The 26,314-nt window shown below is 36.3% G+C and overlaps 1 protein-coding gene across 1 annotated transcript; it reads left to right on the top strand.

Moving 5' to 3' along the window:
• The first annotated feature begins 21,903 nt into the window (after positions 1–21,903).
• LOC132162970 (uncharacterized) lies at positions 21,904–26,309 on the top strand. Its single transcript, XM_088518772.1, has 4 exons — positions 21,904–22,395; positions 23,111–23,326; positions 24,923–25,197; positions 25,532–26,309. The coding sequence occupies exons 1-4, from the start codon at positions 21,904–21,906 to the stop codon at positions 26,307–26,309; spliced, it is 1,761 nt and encodes a 586-aa protein (XP_088374898.1).
• Positions 26,310–26,314: the final 5 nt, after the last annotated feature.

The following is a 26,314-nucleotide window of genomic DNA, read 5'->3' as shown; positions in this document are numbered from 1 at the left end:
TTGATGATTGAGCCGCTGGTAAAGCAAGTTGATATTGAAGTGTCTGAGAAAGAAGACAATGATAATGTTGGTGACGAAGGTGAGGTGACTCGTACTGTACATGGCTTGGCTGGCTATTCAAACCCACAAACCATGAAGGTTAGTTGCCTCCTCAAACGCCAGCCTGTTACAGTATTAATTGACACAGGTAGTACCAATAACTTTCCTGATGAAGGTATTGCTCAAAGACTCTTGATCCATGTGGAGAATTGCGAGCCATTTGAAGTTAAATTAGCAGATAGGGGCACCCTAACGTGCAAAAGTAATTCCTCCAATGTTAAGTTGATTGTGCAAGACCACGAGCTATGAGCTGATTTGTAGTTATTACCTGTTGTGAAATTTTATTGTTCTCTCAAGTGCGTGAATCATTTTGCAATATAGGGATGCAAGTGCGAGGTCGAACCCACATGAAATTATATTTTTGGAAACTAAATATATCTAAACCAATTAAATCCTAACATAGTTCTAAAAGATGATTGGATTTTGCCGTGAATAGGAAATCAAAAGCGTAAGCAAAATAAAGTGAAAGTGATCAAGTAACGAAGCACTAAGGTTTCAGAATCCACACTCACAAAATCATAGCAACATATTCTCATGATCAATAATATTTTTAAAAGCATATGTATGTATGTTATACTTTACTTCAAAGAATTAATTAAAACCATCTAATGTATCCATTCATGTACAAATCACAAAAGATATCTAATTTAAATTAAATCATCAAATGTCTCTGTGAAACAAATCACAAAAAATATCAAATTTAAATCAAATCATCAAATATATCCGTAAAATAAATCACAAGGAATATCCAATTTTTTTGACAGAAAACCCAAGCAACCAATTAAATGAACGTCTTCAACTAATTGAATTGAAAGAGAACAATTGGAAATTCAAACTCATGTAATTGGAAAATATTATATCACATGAAAATATTGTTGCTAATCATAAGTGAGGCTTCATCCTCAACCTTAGTTGAGGGTTTGGCCTCTCATGGAATTGAAAAATAATACAAGAGTAATTGAATCCATGAAAGTTTTGAGAAGCTTACGAATTGAAATCCCCAAATTGAGAGCACCAAAGGCTAGGAAAACCCTAAACTTTCTTCTCTCTACTCTAAAATTTCGTACTCAGCAGCCTCTATATTTTTCTCTGAAATCCCTTATATTTATAGGGCTTTTTCTAGGGTTTTCTAGGGTTTTAACCTAGTAAACGGCAGCTAGGTCTGATAGGTGCGCTCGATTGCACATTAGGTGCGCTCGAGTGCACTCGAGCATGTAGCGTCCTCCCCCAGCGTAGTGCTTGAGCGCGGGTTGCTTGGCTATGGGCGTGGGTGCGCTCGAGCGCAACCCAGCTATGCTCGAGCGCAGATGCGCTTGAGCATAAGGCAACTTGGCTCGATCCCACGTTCGTTGATAGGTCTTTTTCCAGCTTTTGCATTTTTCGCATTAAATCTGCAATTTTCCCTTAACAGCGTGCAAAACACTAAAACCACAGAACTAGTACAAGGCATTAGATTATAACACAGCAAAAGGATTAACAAATACAAATTAAGGGGCTCAAATATGAAATATTTGGCACTCATCACATACCCCCAAACTTACATATTGCTAGTCTCTTAGAAATATAAAACTAAAAATAAAATGAAAACATGAAACATAAATCCTCTATCGTGGGATAGACTGTTGTGAGTTTTAAAAGTACTCGCAAGTGCACGAATCGTTTGCAATAAAGGGTTTTACAAGTGCAAGGTCGATCCTACAGAGAATTGTTTTTTTAAAAAAAAAAACAATTTTAATATAAACTAATTTTATCCTAACCTGGTTCCAAAAGGTTTTTGATTTTGAAAATAAACAAACATAAACTAAATAAAATAAAAATCATCATAAGATAAAAATACTAAAGTTGTGGAATCCACACCCACCAAGTCGGAACAACACATTCATGTTTATCAATAAAATATTAAGTTTTCACAAATACAAACCTATGTATGTCTTGTTATGCTTCACAAATCAATCAAAAGATCTCATGTATCCATCCATTGTACAAAATCACAAAAGATATCCGAATTTAACCAAATCATCAATTGTATCCGTCTAACAAAAAACAAATAGATATCCAATTTTATTTTAATAAAGATCCAAGCAAACAATTACATGAAATTCTCCTAAAACATCACATGTATCCGAGAATCACAATAGATATCCAAAAGTAATTTCAATAATTGAATTAAAGCAAAACAATTGAAACTTTAAAACCCATAAACTCAGAATAATATTGACTTACAAAAGTGTTGTTGTTCTTCGTCGATGGGGCTTCATCCTCAACTTTAGTTGAGAATTTAGCTCCACATGATTATTAAAAATAAATCTAAACCTAAGGAAAACTAAACTATAGAGATAAAAACTATAGAAAATCTGACTTTGTCACCAACCCCCTTTTCTTGAAGCTTAATAATGTATTTATAGAGGCTTCTAGGGTTTAAAACCCTAAAGACAGCGCTAGGTTATATTTGGCAAATGAGTGCGCTCGAGTGCATGGCTAGTGTGCTCGATCGCACTCGGGCATGTAGCTCTTTCCTTGCGGCGCGGCACTTGGGCGCTTGCGGCTTGCTGGTGGACGTGAGTGCGCTCGAGTGTGACCCATTTGGGATCGAGCACACATGCGCTCGAGTGCGGGATGATGCACTCGATCTTACTTTGATGGCACTTTTTCCAGTTTTCTTCCAAACTTCGTATTTTTCACTTTAAATGCACAATTTTCCTTCAACAACCTAAAAATACTAAAAACATAAAACTAACACAAAGCATTAGATTACGACACAACTAAAGGATTAACTAATATAAATTAAGGGGTCCAAATGTGCAATATCTGGCACACATCAAATATCCCCAAACTTACATTTTGCTAGTCCCTTAGCAAAACAAAACGAAAAACAAAATGAAAGCAAGAAACATAAATCCTCTGTCATGGGAGAGACGATTGCATTTTGCATATACAACAAGCCTTTTAAACTCCTAGAGGACGAGTGAAGTCTCGAGAGAGTTTAACATGAATGATACCCACAAACATTATCCATGCTATGTCATTGAAAAGAATAACGTTTCACACAAACCATGGTTCTCATTCATAAGCAAGCTTAATAAGACAAACATTATCATCACAATCATTAGGGAATCCAAAATAAAAAAACTCATAAATGGATAGTTGAGACAACATATACTCGGATAGGTGCAAAATGAAATTAGAATATGACAAGTGTTAAAATATTCATATTTTAGCCCCTTAATTTACATTTGTTAATTTCTTAGTTTTGTTAGTTTGTGCACTTTTACTTCCTCTTTGTGTTTTATGTCTTTTTATAAGTTTTTGATGAAAATGAAGCAATTCTGGAAGTATCGGGCTTAAAGGACAAAATTGGGAAAATCTAGAAGTTTTGGACCAAGAGCAAGTATTCAGGTTTAACGCTCGAGCGCACCACACCTAGGCTCGAGTGCATCCGCGCTCGAACACCCAACAATAGAGATCAATCGCAGGTGTGCGATCAAGCACATTACGCCTTCGATCGAGCGTACTCATGCGCTAGAGGAAAAACCAAAGGCGGCTAGGACTCCTTTTCCTTTCCAAACTTGGATTTCCAAGTCCTAATTGTAATAGGACCTAGACCTCTGAATTTCCTAGGATTACTAGTGCTTCTAGGACTTTCCTAAGCCCTATAAATTGACCTCTAAGCCTCACAACTCAAAACACCATTCAATAGACAAATTTTAATATGCTTGCTTGGAGAGGAGAATTTGGAGGCTACTTCTATGAGCGGTTTTCGGTTCTTTCTTTTCTCTTTATTTTAATTATGTGTAACTAAATATTTTAGTAGGGCTAGATTGAAGCTCTAATTATGTTTCTCTAATATTTCAATATTGGCGTGTTTGCTACAATCATATCGTAATGCTTAACTTGATTAATTCTTGTTTTATCGAATTCCTCATATGAATGTACTTGATCAACATATGTATGTAGTATGGATTAGTTATTTAAGTCAATTTGAATGATCGAGTTCTAGGCTTAATAGAGTGACAAAAGAATCTCCTCACGGGTTCTTGGGTTAGTCAACATGAAAAACTGGGAGTAGACACCTATGCCAGGTTCCATGTGTTTATTGATTTTCACAGATTTTTGCTTTATTAAAAACAACTTAGTAGACACCCATGCTAAATCCTTTGAGAAAGAAAAGAATTAGAGTAGACACCCATACCTAATTCGTTGCTTAGGGAGATCAATAGCTTAAAAAGTAGACACCCATACCCTTAGGTTGACAAACATTAGGTATTCTTGATATGATTGGAACATTGACATATTGTTATATTATTTAGCATGATTAGTGGTGGATATCAAAGCCCTACATTTTCATTTATCTTTATTTCTTTTTATAATATCAATTTCGTGACAATTTTGGTATTTTAATTTATAAAAACAATTTTAAACAAAATCAACAATACTCATAGGAATGATCTCGTACTTGCACCTTATACTATTGTTTTGATCTTGTGCACTTGCGAGTTAAAACGTACAAAATATTCACCTATTAATTTAGGTGGGTATTTGGCACAAGAAGTTTTTGGATCATGAGGTTTCAATTTATTCTCAAGATAAATATCTCAAAATTCGTTGGAATCCTTATCAAATGAAACAATCAAGGCAAGATATGCATATATTTTGTTCTTGACTTTTTTTTTTTTTTTTTTTTTTTTGTGTGTAGGCTGTGCAATGTTTAGCTCCCTTAAGCTTTCTAATTGAGCCATGTAACGAGTGCTAGGCCAATGACTCCCAAACCAAATGGTTTTAGGGCACTAGATGTACAAACATCCCTAAGTGCTTAATAACTTAAGTAAAAAAGGCTACAAAGATAAACTAGCTATACTATTAACCAACTTGAATTTCACACATTTTTACGCGAACACTCAATGCTTAATGAGGTAAGAGGTTCGGTTACTCAATGAGACACTCAAAATGATTTTTTGTTTTGTTTTTTTTTTATTTTTTTATTTTATTTTCAAGCCAAGGTTATTCATCAACAAATCATCCAACAAATCTCAAGATATACATAATTCAGTTCAAATTTGATATCTTATAGACTCTATGCTAATGTGCTTGTGGTGATCAACTCAAAACATGTGAAGTCTCTCTAGCCCAAAAAATGAGTAAAATGACTCAGATAGATTCCTAATGACATGGTGGTATGTTCATAATGTTAAACAAGCCAATGAAAATCAAACCACAGCTACAACTAACTCATGCTTAACAACAACATAGCAATTTTTTTATTTTTTTTTATTTTTTTATTATTATTATTTTTATAACAAAAAGACAAACATATAAACAAAAAGATTTCATACCCCCAAACTTGAATTACATATTGTCCTCAATGTGTAATGGAGAAATACATTACTAGAAGTAAGGAAATAACTGAGTGTGCAAAAGGCTAGAGCGTCCCAAAAACTTAAACACCAAAACACCTGTTAAAAACTAACAACAATATTTTCTCAAATGATCAAATATCAAAAGATTAATTGCTGTCATAAACAAAAAATAAAATGATAAAAAGAAAAGAACTCAAAAATGAAGTACGGAAAATAAAATAGAAAAAATACCGCACTTTCTCCGATCATTTGAGTGTCCAATCAATCCCTTCCACCCTTTCTTCTTTAGAATTTGATATCTCTCTAGAAGGATGTTTAGCCATCTCAGCTAGCCTAATTGCTTGCTTCGAAGATTCTTCTTAAGAACATAGTTCCTAGATTTATGACCTTGTGTGCATAGATCCTTGAGAAGTTGAGCATGAGATGGCTCTTTGAGACATTGAAGAACTGAAGCTTGGGGTCCATGAAATGTCTCAAGACGGATTGTGATGAAGAAATGAGTTTCATTACGCACTTCCTTGTCATCGGACAAACTTGGAGTTGGCGGGGGCTCAATTTGCTCCTCTTTTTCTTCCACCTTGTTGACAACTTTTTTCTCACTCTCAAGTATGGTGGTGATTTGGACATGCTCATGTGAAGACTTGCTAGCATCATCCTCATCAATCATGTGATGGTTACTGAATGTGCAATCGTTTATCCGGTGAGAAGGATGATAACAATATGAACATGACTTATGAGGTGCGTGAGTGTAGGAGGCTGGGTATGGGCATGCCTAGCTGCTATGAGTTGGTTCACTCCCTCCACTAAGTCATCAATATGAGCAGTTGGAAAATGTTGCACTAATAATTCTTGAGAAGGATAATTGCAAGATGAAGGCAAGGAAGATTAGTTGTCAAACTAAGGATATTCAGGATGGTGCAGCTCAGGAGATTGGGGAGCATACTTTCCTGTAGCATGAGCTTGCCATGAGAAATCAGCATGGTTGCTCCAGTTTAGAGTATAAAAGTTGGAATTTGAGCCATGTGAAACTGGATGACTTATTAGATGAATGCTTTGGTGTGTATATATATATATATATATAATGATCATTGATAAGCTTTTCACTAAGTAACTGGACATCTTGCCTCATTAAGCATTGAGTGTTCACATCAAAAGGTGAAGTATTTTGATTTGGTTAATGTCATGGTTAGTTTGGTTTCGTAGCCATTTTGACTCGAGTTAGTAAGTCCTTAGGGGTGTCTTTACACCTAATGCCCAAAAACCACCTGGTTTGGGAGTCATTGACTTAACACTCATTACATGGGTCAATTAGAAAGTTTAAGGGAACTAAACATTGCACAACCTAACCAAGAAGAAAAAGAAAAAAAAAAAGAAAAAAAAGAAAGTTATGCCATTGTTGTTCATTCTGATGGAAATTTCAGTGAACTTTGAGATACTGAGACATTGCACCTTGGAATTACTTGAAAGCTTCATATTTTTGTGTTAGTTCACTTTACACTATTTCAAATTTGTGATGCCATTGCCTGCCTTTTGTAAGCAATTAGACTTTAAAATTTCAATTCATTGTAAAGATAGAGTTTGTCTTTTTAAACTTACCAATGAATGAAAATCATGGTTTTGGGTGACACTTGAATTTTGGATAACATGACTTTAGCATAATGTTTGTGGGTAACAATTCTAGAAAACCCTCACGAGACTTCACTCGTCCTTTAGGGAATGCCTAGAGGTTTAAAAGGCTTGTTGCATAAACTAAATGTAATCGTACATCCCACAAAAGATGAATTTATCTTTTTGTTCTTCATTTAGTTTTGAGTTTTGTATTGCTAAGGGACTAGCAATATGTAAGTTTGGGGGTTGTTAAGTGCCAAAATATTCATATTTTAGCCCTTAATTTACACTTGTTAATTTCTTAGTCTTGTTATGTTGTGCTATTTTATTTCGTTTTTGTGTTTTCTGTGTTTTTGTAGGTCATGGAAGAAAAGAAAGCGTTTCAGGAAAAATTCCAAGCTCAAAGGGCAAATGAGGAAGACCTAGTAGATATGGTAAAGCTTAACCAATCATAATAGATGACTTATATGATGTGGTTACGTTTAATCAAATAAAGGAAATGATTAAATCGGAATTTCTCTAATTGGAGTCAAAATCGGATTGGATTCAAATTTGAATTCTGCACATGTCTCAGTATTTTGACAATAACTTTCAGCTCAAGTATCTGATTGAGGTGATTCTAGTGGCATTGGAAATCTAACTCAAAATTATACAAATCATTCTGAAATAGTATTTTCCTAAATCAGACTTCGGCTATGCCAAAATCGTCCCATAATAAAAGAACGCAAATCTAGACAAATTCTATTCCGATTTGTACTAGGATTACTTCCTAATTGGACTAGGAGGCTGGATTCCAAATTTCCTAGGAATACTAGGGCTTCTAGGACTTTCCTAAGCCCTATAAATAGACCTCAAAGCCTCACAATTTAATACACAATTTATGAGACATAATTCCATACACAATTTCAAGGAGAAGAATTGGAGGCTCTTCAAGCTTAAATTTTTGGGTTTCTTCTTTTCTTTTTTATTTTGTTTTATGATGATGTTTAACATCAAACTCATGTGTAACGAAACTCCTTAGTAGGGATAGATTGAAGCCCTAATTATGTTTATTTAATATTTCAATATTGGCCCCTTTGTGATAATCATATTGTGATGCTTAACTTGATTAATTCTTGTTTTATTGAATTCCTCATATGTGTGTGATTGGCCATTATATGCATGTAGTATGGATTAGTTATTTAAGTCAATTTGGATGTCGAGTGATGGGCTTAATAGAGTAACAAAAGAATTTTTTCACGGGTTCTTCGGTTAATCAACATGAAAAACCGGAAGTATACACCCATGCCCTAGGCTCCATGTGCTTGTCGATTTTTATAGATTTATGCTTTCTTGAAGAACAACTTAGTATACACCCATGCTAAATCTTTTAAGAATGAAAAGAGTTAGAGTATACACCCATGCCTAATTTGTTGCTTAGGAAAATCTATAACTTAAGGAGTATACATCCATACCTTTAGGTTGGCAAACTTTAAATATTCATAATATAATTGGAACATTGACATATTATTATATTATTGAGCATAATTAGTGGTGGATATCAAATCCCTACCTTTTCATTTATCTATATTTATTTTCATAATATCAATTTATTGACAATATTGATATTTTAGAAACTATTCTAAACAAAATCAATAATCCTCGTGGGAATGATCTCGTACTTGCACCCTATACTATCGCTTTGATCTCGTGCACTTGCGAGTAAAACGTACCGAATATTCGCCTATTAATTTAGGTGGTAATTGGCACAACACAAATCAATTAAATCATCTACTGTATCCATCTGTTACACAAATCACAACCTTAGTTGAGAATTTACCTCCACATGATTATTGAAAATAAAACCTAAACCTAAAAAAAAAAAAAAACTAAAGGGAGAAAAATTGTAAAAATTCAGACTTAGTTTCCCAACCTCCGTTTCTTGAGGCTTAGCCATCATTTTATAGGGGTCTCTAGGGTTAAAAACCCTAAAAATTGAGCTGACGCTAGTCTTAGAGACGAGTGCGCTCGAGCGCATGGCCAGTGCGCACGATCACACTCGGGCATATACTCTACCCTACGGCGCAGCACTTGGGCGCTTGCAGCTTGCTGATGGGCATGGGTGCGCTCAAGTGCAACCCAGGTAGGATCGAGTGCAACAATCATGTCAACTTAATACACGAAGTAATAAGAGTTTGTTCGCACCCCAATCGGGGCTACCGAACTTCCAGAAAAAGTTGTCTTTCAATTGTCAACATCGGGGGGCAAGCGAGCTCATAAATCTCTTTATCCGATTTGTACAAAATTTTAGGATCGCGTGAAAAAACTTTGAAGTGATCATGTCAACGTATTGCACAAAGTGGTCTGCGTTCGTTTTCCCCCCATTCGAGGCTTACGAACTTCTGAAAAAAAAAAAAAAAAAAAAAAAAAAAAAAAAAAAAAAAAAAAAAAAAAAGTCTTCCCTTTTTCAACATTAGGGGGCAAGCGAACTCAAAAATGACTTTCCTTGATTTGCATGATATTTTACGAGCGCGTAAAGAACTTCAAAGCGATCTTGACGACATGTTGCATGAAGCCATCCAAATTTGTTTGCGGCCCGGGGCTATTGAACTTTGAAAAAAGTTGTTCTATTGCCAACATTGAGATGCGAGAAAACTCAAAATGATTTTATCCGATTTGCACAAAATTTTATGAGCCCATGAAGAACTTCGAGGTGATTGTGTTGATGTACTGTACAAAGTAATATGAGTTAGTTTGCCCCCTGATCTGAGCTACTAAACTTTCAAAATAAAGTTGTCATTTTGTTGTCAATATCGGGGGGGCGAGCTAACTCATAAATGACTTTCCTTGATTTGAACGAAATTTTACGATTGCATAAAAAATTTTGAGCCGATCGTGTCGACGTATTGCGTGAAGTTATCTGATATCGTTTCCCCCACAATTAGGACTACCAAACTTCCAAAAAAAGTTGTCAACAACGGGGGGCTAGCGAACTGATAAGCGTCGAATGTTGCACGTTCAATCTGCTTAACTTGCATATGTTAATTTTGTTGGGATTATGCCGAGAATCCCAATGATTTTATATCCATGTTGACTTTCAGATGTTTGTAATGAATAAAGGTTTTATTCACTAATAAAATTGTTTTTGGGCAACTGACGTACAAAATATCTTCACATCCTTATTACCAGAAATGTTCATCATATTATATTGTGCATGTGAAAGGTCCATGGATGACATTGAATATGGATATGGGAGTGAGTAACTTTGTTATCACACAAGTTCATAGTCCATAATCCTTGGATCTTTAAAATAGAATGTTCACAGTCGATAAATGGAACTGGGGCAATTTCATTTTGAGTAAGATTGTTACACATTGAATCTTGCTGATCTACCTTGATCAAGTGGAGCAGCATCTACAGGATTGATGTGTTAGGTGCTGAGACCCTAAGGCATTGAACGGGCCAATGAGTTACCTTTCAACAAAATACTGTCCACAAGGAAAGACAATAACTCCTTAAAGACTATTTACAACTTTGATTATAAATCCTGAGGGAATTGTAGACTCAGATGTTGTATGTAGGTTGCTTTGATGTGTCAATCAGTGAGACCTATCATCGGTCAACAATGTCTCGATACATTGGGCAACTATATGCAATATTGTACGAAAGCCTTTTCCAAGAAGGAATCAAAATCCTTTGTTAGCAAACATACAGATAAGAAACGTCCCCTTGTTTTAGGTTTTATGGATTTATTCTCAAAGACTCTGGCCAGAGCTTTTTGGTTGGCGCACCAATATATATATATATTGTGTGTATGTATGTGTGTCTTAAGCATATATGAGAATGTCATGAAAACCGGTTATTCAAGGAATAAGAGGTAGAGAATTAAGTAGCTATATACTTAGCCTTAATTTTTCTACAGAGTGCTTCATGAAGGAATTATAAGTTAATATTAAGTGAGTCAAATGGATTAATTATTCAATAAAAATATTTATTGGAGTGTAGTCACAATCTTTTAGTGGAATTAATTGTGATTAAATACTGTTACGTAACAAATGTGTGGGAGATATATTATGAACATATTTAATCCAATTATTATTTTTCCTGTTAGGTCCCTCAACAAGCTGATGTTAGTTAACATGGGTTAAAAAAAATATCTATAGGCCAAATGTTTTTTATTTAATTAAAACATGGGTTAAAAAAAAAAAAAAAAGGAAGAAGAAGATAAGCATTGGACATAAAGGAGAAAGGACTAGGATTTAATCCTAGGCCTAGTCCCCAGGCAAGGGAACGCATGGCCCAGGGAGAAGGGTTTTATCTCCCTAGTCGTCCCTTTCTCCTAATATGACTTGGATTCTGCTAATCTTCTCCTTGTCCCACATTGCCAAGATCTAAAACTCTACCCCCTACTAAGTCTATAAAAGGAGAAGGAGCTTTTAAATCATTCCATCATATTCTATCATAGCAAGTTCTGCTTGATATATAATTTTCAGTACTCTGAAAATTATAAGTTCTTGTGTTAACTCATGAAGAACAAAAGTTTAAGATTTGAAGAACTAAGCGAGAGCCCACACTCTCTTGGTTACTGTCAATCATTGGTAAGCAGATCTAGAGGTCTCAATATTGATTGAGAGGATCTTGTTCTTGGAGGAGAGAAGCAAAAACAAAAAAATTTGCTCATAACCAAAGAGTGGCCGTTGATCTTCAAGTAAGTAAGTAATCTGTTCTTGCTATTTATTGAAATAACATCTGTTCTTCATCTGTTGTTCATAATGTTTTCCTGGCTTAGGAATATGTTTATTTTCTGCTGCGCAAATTTTTGATTTGCGTACATATTCCCAACAAATTCCTTAGCATTGTTATCTATTTGATTTTGTTGTTGTTTTAGTGTTTTCAGGTTGTTAATGAAGATGCAAGAAATTTCATTGATTTTGGGCTTAAAACACACTTTGAGAAGACATAGAAGATGTGGTTAAGCCTAACCAATCATAATAGATGACCTATATGGTGTGGTTAAATTTAGTCAAATCAAGGAAACGATTAAATCAGAATTTCTTTAATTGGAGTTAAAATCGGATTGGATTAAATTTTGGATTCTGTACACCTCTCAGTATTTTGACTATAACTTTCAGGTCAAGTATCTGATTGAGGTGAAACTAGTGGCATTGGAAGGTAACTCAAAATACTAAAAATCATTGTGAAATAAGCTTTTCCTCATTCGGACGTTTGCTATGTCAAAATCGTCCCAAAATATAAGGACAAAAATTTGGACGAATCCTACTCCGATTTGTATTAGGATTTCTTCCTAATTGGACTAGGAGACTGAAACACGATTTTTCTAGGATTTATAAGGCTTTTAGGGTTTGTTTTACACCCTATAAATAGGCCTCTAAGCTACGAAGAGAATGTTTGCTTAGCTTTAGACAGAAAATATCTTCTTAGAGGCTTGAAGAGTTGAAGAGTAGATGAACATGGTAGGAGGCCACTTGTAATAGGGTGTTGATGTAGCAATTTCCAAGTAACAATAGTTTAATTGTATTTTAATTAATGGATTTTCTATATGCACGATGGTTGTATAACTTAGAGATTTGGTTTTAAAGTTTATATTCAATCATTATGAAATTATTCTCTTGTCTTAGAAAGCTTTATCTTGATTGAACTCAATCCTTTATATTTTATGTGATTATATAAATTATTGTTATACAACGATTCTAACTAACACATGATCAGGAGGGTATGATAGGCCATGCCTAGGGAAGGTGAATTACTCTATACCCTAACTTAGTGTAATCTAGGTAGACAATTTGTACGACCCAAAGATGAGTTATGCTTATGCCCTAATTGTTTGTAACTAATTAAGCGAGTTGATAGTCCTTATCTAAGAAAGACGGACCGAACCACATCTAGAGGTTAGGTAGACAGTTCGTGCCAACGAAAATGGATTATACTTATTTCTTAATTATGGTATTTTCTTGACTAATCGAGTGAGACGAGCCCTATATTATGCATAGTATGAATTTCCCTTGTTAATTTATGATTGACCATTGTTATGTAGTTAGCAGTGAAATCAACTCCCTATTCTTTCTCTCATTACTATTTATCTTTACTTTTATTTTAATAAAAGAAAAACAAAACAATCATCTTTTGAATTGAGTTATATTTGATCTTGACAAGCTTGATAACAACACATGTGTAGTCCTTGAGGTTCAACACCCTCAATATAGCTCTATCCCAAAAGGATTCGTTATATTGCGAGTGATAATTTTTATTATTGATATTTTTTCACAGAAAAAGACCACATCATGAACTAAAATGATTTTATTTTCTAAGTTCTAGGATTCAGGGTGGCTTTAGCTTGGACTTAGAACTAATACTAGGCCTTTCACAAACTTGGAGAACTTGGAACCACTAGAGGGAATTTTGGAGGATCTATACGACCTGGGTGAGTACAAACTTATATGATACTAGCTGATATTTTTCCTGCATTGCACGACTATTTTGTGTACCAAACATGCATTTTTATAACTCTCACAAAATACATTTTTCTATGTTATGAACTCTACATTTTTGTGAAAATGTGCTACTTAACAAGATAACGAACAAGATAGGGTTGTAAGAGCATGCATGTAAAATACGGGCAAGAATAATTGCATCATATGACATGGTACACCGATACGTGCGGGATAACGGCCATGGGCTTACTATACATGCTAACTCTTTGGTCAAATGTGTGTTTGGATATGATATATGGGCCTTGGATCCAATGGTTATTTCGTGACCGGCGTAACCTTAATTGACGGGACAATACAAGACGTACATTATTAGTAACGTGGGCCATCCGAGGTTGGACTCGGTAGGACTGCTAGTTATGGAGGGTAGCGTACAATGGTCGGGGTAGCGACATTGTATTACAGGTCCCTTATGATAGCGCCAACACTCATGAGAATGAGTAATATCTCGGGTAGACCATACAGTTGAACTATCATTGATTTACATGATTATAATATGTACTATATCTATACTGTATTCATGAATAATTGTCATGCCAAAATGCTGCATGATTTATTGAACGGAGTTCATCATTAAATGGCATAAGTACCATGTGCATTTTTACTAACAAGTATTTAGACTTACCTCTTGTATTTTTCCTTCTCCATTATGTATAAATTGGGCAGTTTAGCTAGCCTAGCAGAAGATGAATTCCGACTGCCAACTTGTGGTTACGAAGGACCTGATATGAGTCATCTTTGAAGACTTAGACCCGGTATGGTGTTGTGAAATTTTAATGTACGCGAAAGTGCACGAATCGTTTTGCAACATAATGTTGCAAGTGCAAGGTTAAACCCACATGGAATTGTGTTTATGAAAGAAAAAAAAATATATCTAATCCAATTAAATCTTAACCTAGTTCCGAAAGGTGAATGATTTTTGAACAGAAAATAGACAAAATGAAAACTTATCAAATGACAAAGCACAAGGTTTTGGAATCCACACCCACCAAATCATAGCAACATATCCTCATGATCATCAATACTTCCGAAATTCTCTACATAACACTCATGATTCTCATCAAGATTGTTGTAGGTAATATGATAATTAAAGCTTAATGAAAATCTTATGCATGTTCTACTTTGCTTAAAAGATTAAATTAAAACATCCAATGTATATGTTTATTGCACAAATCACAATGGATACCCAATTCAAACCAAATCATCCAACGTTTCCGTTTTCAAAGCAAATCACAATGGATACCCAGTTTAAACCAAATCATCCAATGTATCCATAAAACAAATCACAATGGATATCCAAAATTTTGACAAATGAAAATCCAAGCAAATCAATTAATAGAAACTATCCCAAATCATGAGAAAAACACGATTGAACTCATATCCAAGAATCGTCTCGCTAATTGAATTGAAGTAGAACATTTAAAATATCAAAACTCATAAATAAGGAAAATATGAACTTACATGAAAATAAGATTGTTACTTATTGGTGAGACTTCATCCTCAACCTTAATTAAAAAATTAGCTACTCATGATATTAAAATACTTAATAATGTACAAATAAAGAGACATGAAAAAGAAAGAACTTGAATTTTTGGGACAAATTCCTTTCATAAAAGCTTCATTATCTCTCTCTTCTCCTCTGCGGCATGCTTCCCTCCTTTTTTTTTTTTTTTTTTTTTTTTTTTTTTTTTGGGTCTCTGGGGTGTATTCACACAATTGTCTAAAATGGCCCTCCTTTATAAAGGGTAACAAAACCTTTTCTTTTCACCTTACAACCCTCCGCTTTTCTTTTTGGGCTTTTTCTCTTCTTTTTTGTCTTCTTTATTTGTTCACTTGGTCTCTTCTCTCCTTTGCCATGGCCCACACCTTAGATTTTTCTCCTTTTAAGTCTTCTTTATTTGTTTTGCTAATTCCCACCTACACATGCCTTATTCTTTTTCCTCTTGTATTTCTTTCACTCTTTTTTGATTGGTCCCACGTAGGTGTATCATGTTCTATTTATTTTTTTTTTTTCACATGTCCACACAAGAGGGGGGGAGGGGGGATTCGAACTAGTGACTTCCGCTTCATGAGGCGTGGTCTCTAGCCAATTGAGCTACCACTTTCCTACAAAAGGCAATAACAAACTCGCATTTAATAATTACACATTATTCCACTATTAAATATAAAATGCAAGAATTTGTATAACATAAAGTATGATAAAGCTTATTTTCATAGAGAAAATAGACACTTTTAAACTATCATCATATGACTCAAGTCCATGTGGGACGATGGAGGATCCACCCAAGTGGAGATGATTGAGATCGTAATCACGTCAACTTTACTTAGAGTTATGTGTTGGTGTTATTACAAAACAATTATTTGTGGTCTGTATTATCATGATTATAAGTTTCTAACCAATACATTTGGAGATCTATCTATGTTATGATGCTTTCTAATTACTCTGGTTATTGTGATTACGGTTTTTAGTTATTCCTATCTCTATTATGTGGATATAAGTCTTCCACTATAGTTTCTCTCCTAGGAGAGGTTAAGATTCCTGAGTCTTGTTATGTGAGGGACAAGGCTGGGAGGCGAACCATGGAGTCAATTGCCAATTAATTGATTTCCACGGGGCATTACACTACCTGATCTTTCAGAAAAAAGTTGTCTTTTAGTTGTCAACATCGGGTGGCGAGCGAAATCATAAATGGCTTTCTTTGATTTGCACGAAATTTTACAATTGCATGAAGAACTTCAAGGCGATCATGTCGAAGTATTGCACAAAGTGATCTGAGTTTGTTTCCCCTCGATGGAGGCTTATGAACTTTCGAAAAAAGTTATCGTTCTTTTTTCAACACTGGGGGCGAGGGAACTCAAAAATGACTTTTCCTGATTTGCACGATATTTTACGAGTGCATAAAGAACTTTCGAGGTGATCGTGTTGACGTGTTGTACGAAGCGATCCGAATTCGTTTGCCAACCTGATTGGGGATACTGAACTTCTGTAAAAAGGTTTTTGTTTTGTTGTCAACATCGGGGTGCGAGGGAATTCTTAAATTACTTTCTCTTCTTTGAACTAAATTTTACGACCATGTGAAGAACTTCGAGGTGATCTTGTCAACGTATTACACTAAGTGATCAGACTTCGTTCACTACCTGAATGGGGCTACGAAACATTTCAACTAACTTGTCTTTCAATTGTCAGCATCGAGTGGTGAGCGAACTTAAAAATGACTTTATTCGATTTGCACGAAATTTTACGAGCAAGTGAAGAACTTCAAGGTGATCGTTTCAACGTGCTGCATAGTGATCCAAATTTGTTTGCCCTCCCACGATCATGTAACACCACCAAAATTAGCATTGGCTAACCTAGCAAGGTTATTGGCAATTACCCCAGTTGCAACTACCCCAGTTAAGCCAACTTGTGGCTAAATGAGGAATCGTCTCTTTAAGCATTATCAGAGTTAATGCATAGGAATGTGATATAAATCTGAGAAAACTATCTAATCATAAAATGGTGTGCATATTCTTGAAGATTAAGACATGGAGCATCTAATAACAATAATACACAAACTTATTGACTGCAAGCAGGTTCTAAGCAAGGTCCGTAGTGGCAGCCAGGCCACTCTTGGGTTCTAGAGACAAACATCCTAAAAGGAGTAATACCAGCGTAAGTCTAACGACGTAGTAAGTAAACCTCACAATTAGGTAAGATATGAGTCCCGTTAAGCATAAATAAACATACAGTTTAGTAAACATTCGAAAGGACATGTTGTCTCTGTTAATACACCATAAAATAGCATTTTGGTTTTCAAAAGTGTGGTGTACTACTGGCGACAATCACCTAAGTATTTTAATGCAGGAAGAATAATACTTTTATAGGTCATAACTCTCATGTATGGTCTACCCGAGATATTACCCCTTCTCAACAGGGTTGACGCTGTCTCGAGGGACCTGTAATACAATGTTGGTGCCCCAGCCATTGTACGCTACCGTACATAACACTAGCAGCACGACCGATTCTGACCTCGGGTGCCCCACACCGCTAATGATGTCCGTCTTGTAGTGACTGCCCATTAAGGCTGCGCTGGCCACGAAACAACCATTGGATCCAAGGCCCATATAACAACACACATATCATATCATACTCGTATCATACTCATGGTCAATCAACTGATATATCCCACGTTTTTAAAGCAAGAGTTCGTAAGTGTTTACTTACCTCGTACACTCGCTTTAATCCTCCGACTTTGCTAAATCCTGCTATAACACAACATGACACGTCGTTATGCGTAGTTATAGAGGACCCTTACGAGTAAAATACTAAGCCTTATCTAACAAAATGATTGCTATACTCTAAAATACATACGAGTGGGGCTTTAAGGGTTGGTGCCTGGCTTTCTGACCATATTTTCGGGCTCGAGGGTGTACGTCTGGTCCGTGAGTTAGGTCATCCGTCTAAAACTTCAAATTGTGTTTTAAGACTTTTACAAAATCTATAGGCTACTATATCTCCTTCTAGGCTAAGGGATGAACACATTCAACACAAGAAAACTTAACATCAAGCAATACAAGGAATCAAAGAAGCTTTCGAAACTATTTTGAGAACATCTCTTGTTTTGTAAGGAAAAGAGTAAAGAGCTTAACATAACATCTTTTGAAACTCACAACACTGAGGAAAGCAATAAAAACAGTAGTGAAAGCATATAACGGGCAAGGGGTTACCTTGGAAATCAGCAAGAACACACACAAATGCTTCCTTCCTTCTCAAATCACAAAACTCACAAAGATATTCACTCAAGGGGTTTCAAAGGGCCTTAAGGCGAGAAATTTGTTTGAAGAGCGATAGGGGGTTGGGTATTTATAGGCCATAAAAGCTGAGGGCGCTACCAATTACTCCGAAAAGTAGCAGACATCCGGTACTATAGGGGCGTACGTCCGATACTATTACACATTGGGTAAAAGGGTTTAATGTACGTTCTGGGTATTATCTAGGGGTTTTCCAAAAAGCAGCATACATCTGGTGTGGTCCCCTAGCGTACGTCCAGTGCTAGAGACAAGAGTGTACATCCGGTGGTCCCCACACGTACGTCATCTACTAAAGACAAGAGCATACGTCCTCACTAAAAACAAAGGTGTACGCCCGGTAACCCTAGCGTACGTACGGTCAAAAATGGTAGCTTTGCGTTTTACTTCAAGGCTTTATGGTAAGTGTGAGGGCTTTAAATTATGCTGAGATGGCTTAGGGTTTTTTGTTTAGGGCTGATTTAGAAGGCTATTTGTTGAGTAAGGGTTTTAAAACTCTTTTTAAAATAATTTAAAAGGTTGGGCTATTACAGATCGGGGCTACTAAACTTCCAAAAAATAATTTCATTCTGTTGTCAACATCGGGGTCTGAGCGAACTCAAAAATATCTTTCTCCAATTTGCATGAAATTTTACGAGAGCATGAAGAACTTCGAGGCGATCCTGTTGACTTACTGCACTAAGTGTTCAGAGTTCGATCGGCACCTGATTAGGGGTACCGAAATTTTTTTTTAAAAAAACTTGTCTTTTAGTTGTGAACATGGAGGCGAGCGAACTAAAAAATGACTTTCTCTTATTTGTATGAAATTTGACGACAGCATGAAAAACCTAGAGTCGATCGTGTCAACGTATTGTGCAAAGTGATCTGAGTTCGTTTCCCCCACTATCAGGGCTATCAAACTTCAAAAAAAAGTTGTCTTTTAGTTGTCAACATCATGGGCCTAGCGAACTCAAAAATGACTTTCTTTGATTTGCATGAAATTTTACGACCATCTGAAGAACTTCAAGCCAATCGTGTTGACATACTGTACGAAGTGATCAAAGTTCATTCACCACTCGGTCCGGGCTATGGAACTTTAAAAAAAAAAAAAAAAAACTTGTCTTTCAGTTGTCAACATCCAGAGGCGAGCGAACTCAAAAATGACTTTATTCAATTTCAACAAAATTTTACGAATGGGTGAAGAACTTCGAGGTGGTCGTACCAACGTGCTGCACGAAGTGATACGAATTTGTTTGCCCTCCAATCGGAGCTATAGAACTTTCAAAAAAGTTTTCGTTCTATTGTCAACATCAGAGGCGAGTGAACTCAAAAATAACTTTCTTCAATTTGCACGAAATATTACGAGGGGTTGAAGAACTTTGAGCCGATCGTGACAACCTACTGTGCTAACATTCTTCAGAGTTCTTTCCTGCCTTAATTCATGAAACTTAATGTGGGTTTCCGCATATGGCAAGTCCGTCATAATTTTATGAGTAATGCTAGGTATCATCTTTTTACCCTCATAAAATTCTCCTAAAGCTGATGTGAGTTTTAAAATCATCATTAGATTTTAGATAAATCATACTTGAATTTTGATCCAATTGTGATTTTGAAAGCCACATCAGCTTTAAGAGGATTTTAAAAGGATAAAAAGATGGTACCTAGCATTACTTTAATTTTATTGGGTTCAATACTTGACAAATTATTTACATTAACTTTTCATTTCTAAAATTAAATTGGCAGGGTATTCAATTGGCAAACTTGGCTTTAAATTCATCTTGAGCATAAAAAGGTGTTGATATGTCTTAGAGCATTTATATTAAGAAAGTCTTAAGCCTTAATTGTATCTCCAAAACAGTTGTGTTCCTTTAATTTCCCCGTAATTTAATTATTTGTTTTTTGTAGTAACTCTAGTAATTAATGACATCCTTAATTGTTAGTCCTCTCTAAGGTTTTGCTTTGCGAGACCTATTAGGTGAGGGAAGAGTCTTCCACTGCTTGGCGGAGAAGGAAGAGTTTTAATGGTTTGAAGCCAGTCTCAGTGATAGAGATGGTGGAGGAGTTGGAGCGTCTGTGTAGTAAGATCTCCCTTTCCGAGGGGGAAAAGCTTGGTATTACGGTGACTGAGGGGGAAGTTGTAGAGGTCAAGGAACAAGGTGCAAATTGTTTGGTGGGCAAGCTGTGGACAGAGAAAGTAGTCAATAAGGAGGCCTTCAAAGCAGTTTTGTCCCAAATATGGCGTACGGTAGAGAAAGTAGTTTTTAAGGAGTTACAAGATAATTGTTGGTTATTTGAATTCTCTGGAGATATGATAAGAGAAGAGTTCTTGAAGGAAGACCCTGGTCTTTTGATATATATGCTCTAGTTCTCAATGAGTTTGATGGTAAATCATCGTTATCTCAAATGGAATTCAGGTATTCACCCATCTGGATTTAGGTGCATGATATACCCCTTCTGTGCATGAATAGAGTAGTGGGGGAAAAGATTGGAGCTTCTTTGGGAGTAATTGAAGACGTGGATGTAACAGGTGATGGAGCATGTTGGGGTCGATGTTTATGATTAAGGGTTGTTATTGACTTCTCCAAGCCTCTAGAACGGGGTAGAGCGATCAACTTTGGAGGGCAGTCACACTGGGTCACTCTTAAGTATGAGAAGCTGCCATTGTTCTGTTTTCAATGTGGACGTATTGTGCACGAGAGGCAAACATGTCCCATTCGTAAATCTCAAAGGGTTAATGCTGATGAAGGGGAGAAGTATTGGGGCATTTCTCTAAGGGTGGATGACCAACGAAGGGAGAGGAAGGAAAAAAGTAGAATTGGTGGTGGGTTTAATCCTTCGACGGAGTATTCAACTACAGACGGAGGTCATCAGAAGGATAGTCCATCAGAGAAGGGAAGCGCTAGTTGCGGAGGAAAACCTAGTTATGAAACTGAACGTGCATCAAAAGAATTGGGGAGAGAATCAGATGCATAGGTTGGGGTAACCACCATGCATGGAATCTTTCAATAATATGAGACACCCACGAAGAATGACAGTTACGAGGGTTGTGATTTAAGGAGAGATAATAAAGGAAAAGACAAGACAGTGGAGGAGCTGACCACGTTAGAAGGTGAAATTGAAAAGAGGAGTCAAATGGGTCAAGAGGTTTTGGGTTACAATTCTGAGGCTAGGTCCGAACCGACTATGTAACCAATGATAAGTAGTGATGGGCTTTTATGTGGGCCTGATCATACACATATGGAAATTGTATTGGACTCTAAGGGGAAAGAAGATATTATGCAAGACCCTATGGGTACAGGTATGCGCAGTAAAATTGTGGAGGTCGATAGCAGTACTACATTTGTTAACAGTGTAGATGGAAGAAAGGGGGACAAGAGTTTTAGAGGGTGGAAGAAGCAGGCACGGGTAAGGAAAATTGTTCACTCACTGACTTAGGGAGAAACTTATAAACGCAAGCGAAGAGGTAACGTGGAAGTGGGATCAGCAGAGATGGAGGGTAGAGCAAAAAGAGGGAGCAATAATACAAAAATTATGGGTGCAGGATTTGATGAGTTGGTGGTGGCTAAGTTACAGCCCCACCAATAGCCATGAAACTCATAAGTAGGAACTGTCGAGGGCATGGGAACCCCTGGATAGTTCGTGATCTTTGCCAAATGGTGAAGGATAAGAGACCCTCTATCTTGTTTCTCATGGAAACAAAGAGTAGACAACAAAAGATGGAAGGATTAAGAGTGAAGTTCGAATTCGATGGAGTATTTATGGTGGATCCGGTGGGGAAGAGTGGTGGTTTAGCGCTGTTATGGAAGGATTCAGATGGGCTGGAAATTCAAAACTACACTCGAAGACATATCAATGCGGTGGTTAAACTCCCTGGACGTAATATTTCTTGGAAACTAACATGTTTTTATGGTCATCTGGATGCTTCTAAACGATATGAATCGTGGGTTTTGCTTAAGCATCTTCAATCTTTTATTTTGGAGGCATGGCTGTGTATTGGTGACTTCAACGAGGTGGTTGAGCAAGCTGAAAAGGTTGGTGGAAATATACGAAGAGAAAGTCAGATGGCTCAATTTCGCCAAGTATTAGAAGAATGCAGGTTAAGTGATTTGGGGTACCTTGGGTCCAAATATACTTGGAATAACTAGCATCAGGATGTGTCTTTCATGAAAGAACGTCTTGACCATGCTATTGCAAACAAGGAGTAGTGTGAGCTATCTACAAGCTGTGAAGTAAGGGTATTGGTAGCAAGATCATCTGATCATAAGCCCTTGCTCCTCACCACAACTGATATATGAGTCCCAAATCAGCTACCACAAAAGTTTCAAATTCGAAGCCAGTGGGTTGGCTGATGAAGAATGTCTGGGGGTGATAAAGGAAGCATGGGAAACGGGAGATGATGGGAGTGTAGGGATGCAGTCAACAAGATTATGTCTTGCTCAGTGTCAGACCAATCTAGTTCGATGGAGTACCCATAAGTTTGGCAATGCTGAAAAGCTCCTCAAGAAAAAAACCAAGCAACTAGAAGAATTACAGCGGAATGAGGGAGAGTAGAACTGGGCAGCAATCAAAGAATTACAAGGAAAGATCGATTTTATTCTTGAGCAAGAAGATGTAAAATGGAAACAGCGTGCTAAACAAAGCTAGTACCAAAAGGGAGATCGTCACACTTCGTTCTTTCATGCATGGGCGAATCATAGATGGAGAATAAATCGGCTAGTGAAGATAAAAGATGAGGAGGGCAGGGAATGGAAGAAGTAGCACGAAATTGGGCATGCTTTTACATTGTTTTTCCAGGGGTTGTTTTCGGCTGGGGAAGTATCAGGGGTAGAAGATTGTTTGGCTGCTTTGGAGTGTAGAGTTTCGGAAGAGATGAATGCAACTTTGTTACGTGATTTTACAATGGCAGAAGTGGAGCTAGCACTTAAACAGATGCATCCTCTCAAATCCCTTGGGCCAGATGGTTTCTCAGCATGTTTTTACCAAAACTCATGGTCTACGGTGAAAGTAGAGGTATGTCAAGTGTTGTGCAAATTTATTTAACTTGCAAGTGCGAAGTCGAACCCACAGGGAATTGTGTTTTTGAAAGAGCAATTTATATCTAAACTAATTAAATCCTAATCTAGTTCCAAAAGGTTTTTGATTTTGATTTTTGAAATTAAAAGACAAACATAAACTAATTAAAATAAACTAAGAGATAAAATACTAAGGTTTGTGAATTCACACTCACCAAATCATAATAACATACTTCCATATTTATCAATATTAATTTGAAGTACTCACAATTAAAATCTTAGATATGTTTTACTATGCTTCAAACAATTAATCAAAATCATCTTATGTATCAATTCATTGCACATATCACAAAAGGAATCCAATATCAATCAAATCATCAGATGTATCCGTAAATCACAAAAGATATCCAATCTTAATTGAAACACCAAATGTATCTGTAGAACAAATCACAATGGATATCCAATTATCTAGGCAAATAAAATCAAGCAATCAATTATGTTAAATTATCTTAAATCATCAAGTGTATCATTGAATCACAAAAGATATCCAATAATCACTCCACACATTGAAAACAAGTAAAACAATTGAAATATTAAACCCAATAAAATTAGATAAATAAAGACTTACATGAAAGTATTGATATTCTTCATCAGTGAGGCTTCATCCCCAACCTTAGTTAGGAATTTAGCTCCACGTAAAAATAAAACCTAAATCAAAAGAAAACCTAAACTAAAAAGAGAAAAAATTGTATAATTTTGCTCTATGAAATTCTACCCCTTTTCTTGAATGCAAAGAAATCTATTTATAGGCTTAGGGAAGTCCTAGAAGCCCAAGTAAACCTAGATAACTCGGAGATCTGTCTCCCAGTCAAAATAAAAGTCTGAAATCGGAATATGATTCATCTAGATTTGTGTCCTTTAATTGCGGGGCGATTTTGGCATAGTAATCGTCTGAATTAGGAAAATTCTTTCACGAAAAATTTTAGTATTTTGCGTTAGCTTTTCAATACCACTTGAATCACTTAAATCCGATATTTGAGCAGAAAGTTATGGTCAAAATACTGAGACGTGTACAGAATCTGAATTTGAATCCAATCTGAAATCTTATCCAATCTTATCTTTTATCCAATTTAATCTGATTTAACCTTTTTCTTGGATTTGGTTAAACTTAACCAAATCATCTAGGTCTTCTTAAAGTATGCTTTCTTCCAAACTTTGCATTTTTCCCTTTAAAACTGTAGTTTTTCTTTAATGACCTACAAAACACTAAAAATACAAAACTAACACAAAATATTAAATAACGACACAACTAAAGGATTAACCAATGTAAATAAAGGGGGCCCAAGTATGCAATATTTGACACTTATCATCAAGCGGTACTTGGGTTTCTTAATCATGATATTTTTGATGTTGATATCAATTCTACTCATATTGCGCTCATTCCAAAGATTAATAATCCTTCTAGGGTAACTGATTATAGGCCCATCAGTCTATGTAATGTGTTGTATAAACTTATTTCAAAGGTTCTTGCTAACCGTTTGAAATAAAATTTTATCCCTTATAATCTCCCCTACCCAGAGTGCATTTATTCCAGGTGAGGTTAATTACGGATAATGTTCTTGTGGCGTTTGAGGCGATGCACACTATGGATAGTAGGATGAAGGGGAGGGAAGGTTACATGGCTTTAAAGCTCGATATAAGCAAGGCCTATGACAGAGTTGAGTTGGATTTTTTAGAGGAAGTGATGAAAAAATTGGGGTTTGCTAGTAGATGGATTCAACTTACTATGACTTATGTCAAAACAATGACTTACTCGGTGTTGATCCATGGAAAACCTTATGGAAAAATTGTACCAACTAGGGGAATCAGGCAAGGGGATCCTCTGTCTCCATATTTTTTCATCATGTGTGCGAAGGGATGAGCTCACTTCTTCAAAAGGCGGAAGCAGAAAGGTGGATTACGAGTCTTCCTATCACTCGAGGGGGTATGAGGCTTATCCATTTGTTTTTTGCTGACGATAATTTGCTTTTTTATAAAGCAAATACTCTTGAGTGGCTGCGTATCCAACAAGTTCTAGAAATGTATGATAAGGCATCTGGTCAAAAGTTGAATAGAGAAAAACATCAATTTTTTTTAGCAGAAATACAAGAAGGGAAGCTAAGGAACATATTACTTCTATAGCGGGTATTAATCCCACAAGAAGGTATGAGAAGTATCTTGGGCTTCCAGCTTTAGTGGGGAGATCATGTGTTGGGGCTTTTTCAGCTATTAAAGGGCGTATATGGGATCGTATTCATGGGTGGAAGGAAAAATTCCTTTCACAAGCTGGGAAAGAGGTCCTTTTAAAAGCTGTTATTCAGGCGATTCTCACTTATACGATGAGCGTTTTTCAGCTACCAAAAACTTTGTGTAAAGAAATTAATGCAATGATGTCCAAGTTTTGGTGGGGGCATAAGGATAACGATGCTCGAATAGCTTGGATGAGTTGGGAAAGATTGGGTATGGGCAAGGAAAAAGGTGGGTTGGGATATAGAGATTTGGAGAGTTTTAATTTGGCTTTGTTGGCTAAACAAGCTTGGCGACTTCTTCAAAATCCAAATTCGATGGTGGCTAGAGTCTTTGGGGAGAAGTATTATCCGAGGGGAACATTCCTCGAGTCCAGGTTGGGGAATCGACCCTCCTTTGCATGGCATAGTATCTGGAATTCTATGAAGCTGCTGAACCAAGGGCTGATGTGGAGGGTAAGAGACGATTCTTCAATCAAGATTTGGCAAGATCGTTGGATACTGGTGCCATCAACCTATGCTATACAGTCCCCAGTGAGCACCCTACATAGTGAATCAAATGTTTGTGAGCTTGTTGATGTTACAACTAGGTGGTGGAATATACCACTCATTCAGGAGATTTTTATGAGGGAGGAGGCAGACATTATTTGTTGGATGCCAATCTGCCCAGGGAAACAATGTGATAAAAGGGTTTAGGTGGG

The sequence above is a fragment of the Corylus avellana genome, chromosome 8 (genome assembly GCF_965113065.1).
Source record: "Corylus avellana chromosome 8, dhCorAvel1.hap1.2, whole genome shotgun sequence".
Classification (NCBI taxonomy): Eukaryota; Viridiplantae; Streptophyta; class Magnoliopsida; order Fagales; family Betulaceae; genus Corylus; species Corylus avellana.
This window is presented reverse-complemented; position numbering and strand designations above follow the sequence as displayed.